Genomic DNA, 11,731 nt, shown 5'->3' on the forward strand with positions numbered 1-11,731 from the left:
GTAAAATTGTAAAACAACTAGCTAAACACGAAATGCAAAAAACTCTCATCCGTCAGATTTAAACACAAACGGCTAAGATGAACCCAACCACGAAGACATACCTCATTGGTTCACCCTTCTCTCCAAACAAATATCATTGGTCCACGTCATTTACTATGACGCTTTCCTTTTCTTCTCCTCTCAATACTTACTAAACACAATTGTCAAAACACCATTGGTCCACGTCATCCACTCTGACATGTCACCACCTAAACTAAACCCGACATAACTCCATCTCGCTTCTCTCTCTTTTAAATCTCGATGCTATATAAATTCCAACGAAAACCAAAATTAAAATAAAATACGAAATTCCACAGAGAACAGTAGAGAGAGAAAGAGAAACGTCACCGGAAAGTTCTAGAGAGAGATAAAATGGCCGGAGCGTGGAGTTCACGCGCTTATTCTTTTGTTCTAGGAATCATCCTTTGCGGTAATTATTTCATTTATTTATTTTAAAGTTGATATTTTAAAAATGTTGTTAGATCTTACAGTAGTTGAGTAGCAATTTTGATGATTATGTTTATTTTTGTTTGTGATTTGGATGATCTTGATGATTCAAGCTTCTGTTTGATTGATTGATTTGATTAATTAGTTTCCGACATTTTCGATTTGTTTGAATTTAAGTGCGAGATGGAGGTTAGATTTTCGGTATTACGGTTGAAAATGTAATGAGACGGTCTTACAATAAGCTTATTTGAGGTTGAGTATTCTATATTAACGACTAATGACTAATGAGAGACGGTTTTTCAAGAGACTTAAACTATAATGTATAGTTTAAGATCTGAATCAACAGTATTCTGATATTTTGTTGTTATTAATACAATTGTATAGAGGATCGAGTTTTACGACGAATATGATGATTTAGTAAGTGTCGATTGTGCGTGCGTGTGTTGATCTATGAAATTATTAGTATAATGTCTTAGATTAAAAACGGCGTTTGTGTTTGTTGCTCACAATGTTGTTAGTAATCATAAATAGTGGGTGTAAATATATCGATAATGCATCGTTTCTATGATTTATTTGATTTATACTCCTCGTGCAAATCATTTGTTTACCGTGATTAAAATAACTCTCACAAAAAATAAAAAGTAAACAAATGATTAAGACAGTGAGAGTATGGTCTTGTTTAGCTGTGTTTGCTGTGAAAACTTGTCAATTTGACCGAGCTTCATTTTGTAAAAGCTCTGTAATTAAATCTTAGTGACTTTTATTTTAAAAGTATGTGCTTCGCATTCAATTTTACACCATATAGCAATAACGAATTACCATGGTGATTTATATTAAATTGACTGACATAAGTTCTATCGATTGTTGATGGAGATCAGGAAATTCACATACACTAGCGTAACAAATAATGATTTGTTAAATACTAACCCTTGATTAGTTGCGCTGTATACGTTTTTGAAACAATGTGAGGACGATTTTGAAATGTATACAATACAATGGATAAGAGGACGTATGATGAAAATATGTTTTGTGTTTGGATCACTGCCCATGTGTATTAACTATTATGCCAACTATTCTTGAATTCCCAGGAAGTCTATTCGCCTTTGTGATTGCGAAAGATGAAGCTCCCAAGCTAGGAACAGTTATCGGTATTGATCTTGGTACCACCTACTCATGCGTGGGTGTGTACAAAGACGGGAAAGTTGAAATTATAGCCAATGATCAGGGTAACCGTATTACCCCATCATGGGTTGCGTTCACCGACAATGAGAGGTTGATTGGTGAGGCTGCCAAGAATCAGGCAGCTGCTAACGCTGAGAGGACCATCTTCGATGTTAAGCGTCTTATTGGAAGGAAATTCGAGGACAAGGAAGTTCAGAAGGATATGAAGCTTGTTCCTTACAAGATTGTTAACAAGGATGGAAAGCCTTACATCCAAGTCAAGATCCAGGAAGGCGAGACCAAGGTTTTCAGCCCTGAGGAAATCAGCGCTATGATCCTTACTAAGATGAAGGAGACTGCTGAAACTTTCCTTGGGAAGAAAATCAAGGACGCTGTTGTCACCGTCCCCGGTAATATGTCGAATCCTTATATTTATAGTTTATTAATTACATCATTAGGTTTGTTTGGATACAATATTAGATGAGAAGGGAGTTGGGGCTGTTAACATAGCTCTTATTATGTGGTTGACCGGAGTGAGGATGTCCACGTCAATTTGAAATGAGAGAGTTCATCACTTTATAAATCAAAGAGCTTGGAATTAGAATGGAGCATCCTTTGGGTCTATAAAGTGGACTCTCTGTGTGGGCGTGGCTCAGACCCGTTTTACTTCATATGTTGGATGAATTTTAGAGTATTTTCTTTGGGGAATCTTTATCTCTAGTTCGCTCCACAACTCAACTTAAGCGTTAACTCCGTCACAAAGGTTTTATGGTCTGTAAAACTTCTTCTTATCCATGTTGGTTATAAATGTGCAGCTTACTTTAATGATGCTCAGAGGCAAGCTACCAAGGATGCCGGAGTTATCGCTGGTTTGAATGTCGCTAGGATCATTAATGAGCCAACTGCAGCAGCCATTGCTTACGGTTTGGACAAGAAGGGTGGTGAGAAGAACATTCTTGTCTTTGACCTTGGAGGTGGTACCTTTGATGTCAGTATCTTGACAATTGACAACGGTGTTTTTGAGGTTCTTTCGACAAATGGTGACACTCACTTGGGAGGTAAAGATATACTCTGTTACATTAGCGCAACTATTTACTAGATCACGTAATGCCTGAATGTAATATTTTATTGGATATCACATAATTTATGAATTTGCTTTCTCTGTTTAGGTGAGGACTTTGACCACAGGCTCATGGATTACTTCATCAAGTTGATTAAGAAGAAGCACCAAAAGGACATCAGCAAGGACAACAGGGCTCTCGGGAAATTGAGGAGGGAGTGTGAACGTGCCAAGAGGGCATTGAGTAGCCAGCACCAAGTCCGTGTTGAGATTGAGTCACTCTTTGATGGTACTGATTTCTCTGAGCCACTCACCCGAGCTCGTTTTGAGGAGTTGAACAACGACCTATTCAGGAAAACCATGGGACCCGTCAAAAAGGCCATGGATGACGCTGGCCTACAAAAGAACCAGATTGATGAGATTGTTCTCGTTGGTGGAAGTACTAGGATTCCCAAGGTCCAACAGCTCTTGAAGGAGTTCTTTGAAGGCAAAGAGCCCAACAAGGGAGTTAACCCTGATGAGGCCGTCGCTTTTGGTGCTGCTGTCCAGGGTAGCATTTTGAGTGGAGAGGGTGGTGAAGAAACCAAAGGTAATTAACCTGATTTCTAATTTTCAAGTATCAATTAGTCTCGTCACATATTAACATGATGGTTGGAATTATCCGGTTTGCCTCGCAAAAAGCTGAAATTTTGGAATAACTACCCATATGAGTCATTTTCATCGTATCTTATCATGAGACAACAGACCACGTATGAACAATGGTGTTTTAATAAAGTTACGGACATCTAACTAATTAGGTTTTGCTTCTCTTACAGAAATTCTTCTCTTGGATGTCGCTCCTCTTACCCTTGGTATTGAGACCGTTGGTGGAGTCATGACCAAGTTGATTCCAAGGAACACTGTCATTCCCACCAAGAAGTCTCAGGTTTTCACCACTTACCAGGACCAGCAGACCACCGTCACCATTCAGGTATGTATATGCACGCCCAATACTGCATATATGCTCAAAGTTTTCTCTCTAAATTCAAATTGTGTTCTAAATTGGTTTTCGGATGTTATTTGACAGGTATTTGAAGGTGAGAGGAGTCTCACTAAGGACTGCAGACTTCTAGGGAAGTTTGACCTTACTGGAATCGCTCCAGCTCCAAGGTTTGCTCCAAATTCGAAACTTTGTTTTTTCAAATTTTCTTGCGAAAGTCTTATTGTATGACTAAGAAGCAGAAGAGCTGACAAACATCACCATGCAAGAATAGGATAGGTCTTAATGTCTTATACAATGCAGAAACCAACTAAAATAAAAGACCAAAACAAATAAAAGGTAACCTCGACATTTGACAATCTTAGTCGGCCCAAAACATTTCAAAAATCCTAGAAATCCCAGAAAGCATCATATATCAATCAAATCCAAGAAATCTCACTTCGTTGTCAGCGAATATCCCTTGAATTAATCCGCGAATATCCTTTCCCGGTTGTGTGGTACAAATGTTTTCTAATGATTGACTGTAAATGTTAACAGGGGAACTCCTCAGATTGAAGTCACCTTTGAGGTCGATGCCAACGGTATCCTTAATGTCAAGGCTGAAGACAAAGCGTCTGGGAAATCTGAGAAAATCACCATCACCAACGACAAGGGTCGGCTCAGCCAGGAAGAGATTGAAAGAATGGTCAAGGAGGCGGAGGAGTTCGCTGAGGAAGACAAGAAAGTCAAGGAGAGAATCGATTCTAGGAACAGCCTCGAGACATACATCTACAACATGAAGAACCAGGTCAGCGACAAGGATAAGCTGGCCGATAAGCTTGAGTCCGATGAGAAGGAGAAGATTGAGGAAGCCGTCAAGGAGGCCCTTGAATGGTTGGACGACAACCAGAGCGCTGAGAAAGAAGACTACGATGAAAAACTCAAGGAAGTTGAAGCTGTCTGTAACCCGATCATAACAGCTGTCTACCAGAGGTCTGGTGGGCCATCAGGTGCCAGTGAAGATGCCGATGACTCGGAGGAAGGACACGATGAGCTCTAAATGATTAGACTGGTTTTTGGTATGTTAGGGTTTATTGACTGTTGATTTAGAATCCACTTTCGAGGAGTTTTTTTTTTTTTTTGCGCTAAACAAGGTGAACTGATGATGATGCATTAGAATATGGCGGGAAACTTGGGGGAAAATTGGATGGGAATTTCCGAGTTCTCCGGTCCCTTTCCTTACTAAGTTGAGTTTTTTTGAGGCAATGTATAGGATATTTCATCTGTTTATCCAAGCTGAAATACATGTATCATTAAATTAAAGATTACCGCCTGTGTTTTTAACCTCCCACATGTCGGTGTTCGCTCTGACTCTCGGTTCTTCCACCCTTCCCCCCAAAATATCACTGTTGCGTGATTTCAATTGTCGTGATTTCCCGTCTCTGATTTGTAAAATCCCCTCTTAAATGCCTGATAGTCTGCACAATTGTCCTGCCGCAAATTTTGGGGACGGTGCTCGCTATTTCATTCAAAATTAGCCAGCATTATAATTGCTTTTGTGAAAAACAACCGAACTTGGGGTGTGAATGTGTAAATGTACCTCCCTACACACGAAAGAAAAAGCCGTCTTCTACTCCTTACGACAAGAAAGTAGCTTCAGTTGTGAATTTGTGAGGACTGAAGACGCCTTGAAGGCTTGTATACACGACAATATATACAGGAGCCATGTATTTGTTGGTAAATTTAGCTTTGTTTAATGATTCGTAGAAACAATGAATTCATGCCTACCCAGTAACTGTTGGTATAATACGTAGAAACCATGAAATCGTATCTACCAAGCACTTGAGGTAACAAAATCGCAGACACAGTACAGAAAAAACTCAAGTCTTATACGTCACACTGAGTAGCCACTAATCAAAGTTTTGGGATCATTCATTGTTTTCCGACAAGTTATTAAGGTCAAATATGACTGAACTACAATACGAAGCAGTAACCCAAAGGAAATAGTACTGGTTTAGCAAAGACGGGAGTTTCCGGTGAAGTAGCTCTCTCTTTCAAGTCAACAACCAAGTAGTGTTCCTTTTCACAACTTTGCAATGCTCCAAATTGCTAAAGCATCATTTCATTCTACTGCTTTCAAGCGCAGACGACTCGATATTTGAAGCATGCTATGTAGTAAAATAACACCTCTATCTATATCAAGTTATCCACACATATTTGGAACCAGAGGACCCATGATAATACTACATATCATGTACAAATCCACATGGAACTTCTGAAACATGCCTTAATCAGAGGAGTGGTACGAGTGTTGGACAAAAAAAAACAAAAAAAACAAAGCCATTACTCAACCACTTCTTGTGCAGGTCGCATCCAAGGCCAGTTTTTCTCACAAATATCGATTGGTGAGGTGCCATCATTATCTTTTGCGTGAACATCTGCATTGTGCTTAACAAGGTATTCGGCAACAGCTTCTCTGTCACAAACAACTGCATAATGTAACGGGGTCTGCCCTTCATTATCCTGAATTAAAAATAAATGATTTCAGTACACTCCGTAAAAAATGCTCAGTAAAACATCGATTTTCTAGAACAGCACAGGCCCCAAAAAATGTTGTGATACGTTTTTCTTCATGAACTTCAACGCCACATGGGTTGTAGGCCATAAGAGCAAGACTGATGATGTAGTCTGGAAATTTTGTCCAACCCCAAAATGTTAGGGCACATTGCCATGAGTGTGCAGAGTCAAAACTCAATCGAGATTGGCTACAGCTCAATGGTTGTCGGAAACAGGTTGTATCCAATTGTTGCAGTTGCAGTGGCTCAATTTCCAGACGAGGGACCTCTGTCATAATTTTGAGGATATGGGTGGGAAAACAGTTAAAAATTTAAAATATTACCTTAGCATTCACATCCACATTATTTTTAAGAAGCTGCTCTATGACTGGAAGGTGGCCCCGATCAACAGCCCAATGCAATGGAGTCCGACCTTCACTATCTGGAGAAAGGGGATACTATGTCATATACTTATATTTGAAGAAAAAAGAGAACAAATTCAAGATAACATCAAGAATAGGGAATCTAATTACCAATACAAAAACCATGACATATAATGTGGTTATGGACTACACATAAATTCTAAGGTCTCATCTATAAAATATTTTAGGATCAGATATGCAAGTCCAATGTTAGCTGTATTCAAATGGGCCAGTTTATAGTGTCACTAAATCTATTACTAGGAAATATAAACACTGAGCAGACTCTTTTTGGTTACGGTTTTGACATGTGATCCTTAAGGTAAGTTTTTGTACATATGTGGTCACCCCATTGGGGTCTTTTCTACATGTTCATCACACCCTTGTTACTTACTGTAATAATTTCTCCATGTTCTACACATTTTCCTTTTTGGTTGTTCCATATGTTTCTATACAGTCCCTAAAAGATGTTTGTGGAAATTACTATTATACCCGTATTTATTGCTTCTCTCCCACCCCGCCCCACCCACAGCCAGAACTCAAATCCACCTATCGAACCACAACCCACCTACATGCCACAACCAGCCAGCACCTCATCAAACTGTCACAGTGCCACTAAATTATCTAGTATTCTAGTTTACAACATGACTTATGTCCTTGAAGTTGGAGGGGGGGGGGGGAACCCAAGCACTCAAGCAGGCTACACGATACACAAGTATATCCTAAACTTGAGAGCCTGTATCATTATATATATTAAAGTTAAAAGGTAAACATAGGTATGCCGAGTGTGGTCGAGGCACCAAAAAATTTACATGTATATAAACGTATTAGTATATAATTTATACTCCGTAATGATTAGATACATCCTGATAAATTCATTTCACATAGTTAACATATAAGTTTAATTTCTAAAATTTGGAACAACCCCGTGAATTTTCACGGTTGTTATACTAGTATATAATCTCAAGCAGAGGTGTTGCTAACACTCCATGGAAACTATTAGGTAAATCATTCCCAGGTAACACTGGAGATTTTCATGATCTCTACAAGCTTGCCAAATGTAGAAGTACTAAAAGAAGACATAAAATGTGTATCAGTCATGATTTGCCTCGCCCATAACGGCATAACATATCCTTAATTCAACTATGATATTTGTCTCCAAACAAACAAATTTTAAAAGGAGCCAGATTCTTCACACACCAATCAAAGTAGGGGAAATAAGATACAATTAGAACTTCTGAATACTAGCCAGAACCAAGACAAGAAGATATACCTTTTACATTGACTGAAATGCCATTTTCAATGCTTTTAAGCAAATTATCCACATCACCTTCTCTGGCAAAACCATGTACCGCCTCCATTATCCTAAAACAAAACAATAATATAAGGTCAATAGGAGACCCTTGTACACAAATATAACTCAAAAACATACAACAGCCAAAACCATTTCTTCTTCTTACACAACTATGTAGAACATCACAATTCAATTGAAGATATTCTCAGCGACTGAAAGATGTATGATCCTTCTTCACATCGCTTTCTCCACAAGCACAAAAAAAATATGCACATTACAAGAACTAGATGTACACTTGTACAATCCTACTTGACAATCCATATATGGACTTAAATAAAACAAAGCCAAAAGCGTTCTACAGCGATTATTCATAAAAAGGGAGCTTTGAAGGGGAAACCTTTGTCAAAAGTTGTAATGAACCATGTTAAATGGGAAAACGAAAAAATCAGAATTGTAGCCGCTAGTCACAGGCAAGAAAATTTGTGATGGGTCAAAATCATCAAGTAGTTGTTGGAAATGTTTTCTAAGTAAACATATATTCAGATGTATCACTTCAATGACTAATTAAGGACAAATAAGTTATTGGATTCAATTTTCATGGACACGGACATTTCTTCTTCAAGTGCATTATGTGTGACACACTTTACAGTACGAACAAGAATGACATAGATTAAAAAAGTGTCAACTTTAACAACAATAGCATCCAACAACGTTATCCTATATTGCCCCAAAGGCTCGCGGAAATGACAAGGGGGATCACATATACGCAAGCTTACCCCTTCATTAACGGCATAGAGAGGTTATTTCTAGATTGACTGGATGAGTTAAAATGGAAATTGCGTCAAGAAATGCATCGAGTGACGGTTACTTCACAATAGAAAAGGACAACCAGCTTAGTGAGTAGTTTTACTTCAATCCATGATGGACAAGAACTATTCAATAATAATGAGTCCATGGCTGAATGGGAAATGGAAGCAAGAAACTAAACAGATACCCACAAATAATCATGTCTCCAAACACATGAAAACGCAAGAGTGTGATTTCATTCTACCAAGTAGGGAAACTTACAAATCATCTCGAGATTCCTCCTCGTGAATTAAAGAGCTAAAAACTGGTCCCATTGGTCCCTTAGAATCTGAACTGTGTATCTCATTCTCTCCACTTGTTTTCTGGCAACGAGCACAAAACATAAAAGGCATCATAAACAAGAACAAAGTAAAACAAGAATCACATAGAGCATTTTCATGGAAAGCACTAAAGCAGGAAACGGGGGAAAATAGTCGTCTAGAATAATTATCTCACATCTGAACCACCATTTGCCCATGAAGGAAACAGATCTGTCACGATATCAACATACTTCTGCATTGCATCCTCAGGAGGCATAGCACCCAACTTTTGCCACGCATTCCTGTAACACCATCAAACCAAAAAAAAATCCTATAGTTAGCGAGACAGTCACTTATGCAAAATCAAGTTGACTATATAATCTGTTTTGGTTACATTACATCCATCAATCCTGACAAACAATATAAAGATTCAAACGTAAACCAAAGAAATCTTAACAAAGGAAATCCACCAGACTTTGGTCTCAAGCCATACTGACTGTCTGACTGTGGTCCAAAATTCACAGATCGATTGATTCACTAATTATGCTCAACCAACTTCAGTCCTACTCAATTCACTAATTACGCATCATTTGCATCATCCAGATGCACATACCATACTAAATAACATCTAGTATGGCATTTCTCCAAACTCTGATCCTTGGGCCTTGGCCATAGTGACTGAGATCGAAAATCCACCCTACTTACTAGACTAATTATGAGCAAGTTCTCCAAACTTTTGTACATTAAAAAGTAACCATCAAACTGATCAATAACATCAACGTTCTCCTCAGATTCGCCTGATCAATTAATTCGCTAATTATGCTCAATCAACTGATCACCCTTCATGTATTTCATCCAAGTGCACACCACACTAAACCACACACCAATCACACTACAAACATAACAACCACCTAACCCTAAACACACAATTCGATCACTAAAACACCATCATACAACAGTCTTACACGATAATTAATTCGTTAAAAACAAAACATACTAAACTACTCAATTGCACACATAGCAAACAAATAAGCTGCACAAACAATTAATACGATAATTAGAACTTCCATTAAAAACCGAAACACACCACTTAGCCCTGGCAGTCATCTTAAACGCAGGCGGCGGCGGAGCACTACACGGTCCCTCGGTAGCAATCTTATACAATCCATAAAGCTGCAACTGCACATCATTCGAAACCTTCCCTCTCTCCGCCGCAGACGCCGCCACAAACGCCGTCGCAGCACTAAACGCATCATCTAACTCCGTCGTCTCCACTCCCTCCCAATCATCATCATCACTCGTCACGTCATCAATGGTGAAATCTCCACCAAACACACTTCCTTTCTCCGCCACCACAGAGTTCGTATCATCAACCTCGCTTATATCACCGAAGCTCCCTCCTCCTCCTCCGCCGGAGGTTCCGGATACTGCGGCGCGTGGGAGAGGATCGTCATCGGCGTCGACGGTGGCGGTGCCGCGTGTGTGAGTGTCGTCGGAGGTGGAGGTGGCGCGTGAGATAGAGAGATTGTCGTCTTTGAAAGCGGTGACGAGGGAGATTAGTTTAGCGAGAAGGAAAGAGAAGATTAATCCGATTATGATTGATTGTAGGAGTTGATGCCAATCTCCTCCGGCCATGCTCATATTTGGAAACCCTAAACCTAAACCTAGAAATTTTGGGGGAAATTGGGGGATTTGTTAGTTTGATTATGGAGAATTTAGAGGTGGTGCGGCATTGACGAAGACCTTAAAGAAATGTTTTGTCAAAGTGTGGAAAAATTGAAAGGACGATGAAGTGTGTGTATGTGTGTGTCGTGTGTGTGTGTGACCGCTTGAGTTACCTAAGAAAACAAAATACTTGTGATTTGTAAGTAAATCTAAGATCTCATTTTTGCTAGTGGATAGAAATCATAGAATATTAGAATGTAGTATGGGTTCTGTTGGGAATTTGGGATGAGACGGTGCGTTGAGTCGGGATTTGAATTTAGTGGGTTGAAAATTTTAGTAGCTCGAAGGAAAAATAATAAAAGGAAAAGTCGAAAAAGTTAGGAAATATATAGTGAAAAAAAGGTCGGTAATCATTTCTTTAGGAGGGAATAATTTCAACCTTCCATAATATAATGCATTACTCATGACAACTTAAATCAACTGGTAAGGGGTTGTTCTAACTTAACCAGAGGTCTCATGTTCGTACCCTGAGAACGTAAGAGGGAGAGTTTTACCGCCCTAATGATCCTACCCGACTCAAATCCAGACTAAACTAGATGTTCTAGAATAATAATAATAATAATAATAATAATAATAATAATAATAATAATAATAATAATAATATAATGCATTTACTAATTAGAAGAAGTATAGTTGAACTTGCTAGTTGCTTTCCCATTCAAAATTTTTCCTAAGAACATTTCCGAGATAGTTTAGAAGCATCTTTTGAACTTGAAAATTGAAATAACTTGCAACGAATATGATTCCAAAATGATTGATTGAATACCATCTCATGTGTTAAGGAAAGGCCGAGAGTCGACGCTTTCACCTCAATGATTTCGACACTTCATCTATGTATAACGTATTGCATCGCAACTTGCATGAAACTGCCCTCGTGGTCACTAATAATGACCCCCATGAATCCATGATGCGTCCAACACCCTCAGGCGTGGGCCGCGTGGCTATGTCTAGATTTACTTTCCAAGTA

General features: G+C 38.9%; 2 protein-coding genes across 2 annotated transcripts; one reads left to right on the forward strand and one right to left on the reverse strand.

Moving 5' to 3' along the window:
• The first annotated feature begins 213 nt into the window (after positions 1 to 213).
• LOC141618536 (luminal-binding protein) lies at positions 214 to 5,016 on the forward strand. The gene is made up of 7 exons (XM_074435640.1): positions 214 to 469; positions 1,575 to 2,057; positions 2,463 to 2,705; positions 2,817 to 3,296; positions 3,523 to 3,677; positions 3,774 to 3,856; positions 4,224 to 5,016. Exons 1-7 carry the CDS (start codon positions 412 to 414, stop codon positions 4,723 to 4,725), a joined length of 2,004 nt encoding a protein of 667 aa, XP_074291741.1. The 5' UTR covers positions 214 to 411; the 3' UTR covers positions 4,726 to 5,016.
• Positions 5,017 to 5,537: 521 nt separating this feature from the next.
• Positions 5,538 to 10,935, reverse strand: LOC141618537 (acyl-CoA-binding domain-containing protein 1-like). Its single transcript, XM_074435641.1, has 6 exons — positions 10,127 to 10,935; positions 9,236 to 9,341; positions 9,002 to 9,102; positions 7,913 to 8,004; positions 6,565 to 6,662; positions 5,538 to 6,188 (listed from the first exon to the last, which is right to left on the reverse strand). Exons 1-6 carry the CDS (start codon positions 10,678 to 10,680, stop codon positions 6,009 to 6,011), a joined length of 1,131 nt encoding a protein of 376 aa, XP_074291742.1. The 5' UTR covers positions 10,681 to 10,935; the 3' UTR covers positions 5,538 to 6,008.
• Between the last annotated feature and the right edge of the window lie 796 nt (positions 10,936 to 11,731).

Source organism: Silene latifolia, chromosome X (assembly GCF_048544455.1).
Source record: "Silene latifolia isolate original U9 population chromosome X, ASM4854445v1, whole genome shotgun sequence".
In the NCBI taxonomy this organism is placed as follows: domain Eukaryota; kingdom Viridiplantae; phylum Streptophyta; class Magnoliopsida; order Caryophyllales; family Caryophyllaceae; genus Silene; species Silene latifolia.

Coding starts and splice junctions, on each gene's coding strand:
- LOC141618537 (XM_074435641.1), bottom strand. CDS start 10,680: ATGAGCATGGCCGGAGGAGATTGGCATCAACTCCTACAATCAATCATA. Junction 8,005..9,001: donor GAGGAATCTCGAGATGATTT/GTAAGTTTCCCT, acceptor GTTTTGTTTTAG/GATAATGGAGGCGGTACATG. Junction 6,663..7,912: donor CATTTCAGTCAATGTAAAAG/GTATATCTTCTT, acceptor CCCTTTCTCCAG/ATAGTGAAGGTCGGACTCCA.
- LOC141618536 (XM_074435640.1), top strand. CDS start 412: ATGGCCGGAGCGTGGAGTTCACGCGCTTATTCTTTTGTTCTAGGAATC. Junction 470..1,574: donor TCTAGGAATCATCCTTTGCG/GTAATTATTTCA, acceptor TTGAATTCCCAG/GAAGTCTATTCGCCTTTGTG. Junction 2,706..2,816: donor TGGTGACACTCACTTGGGAG/GTAAAGATATAC, acceptor TTCTCTGTTTAG/GTGAGGACTTTGACCACAGG.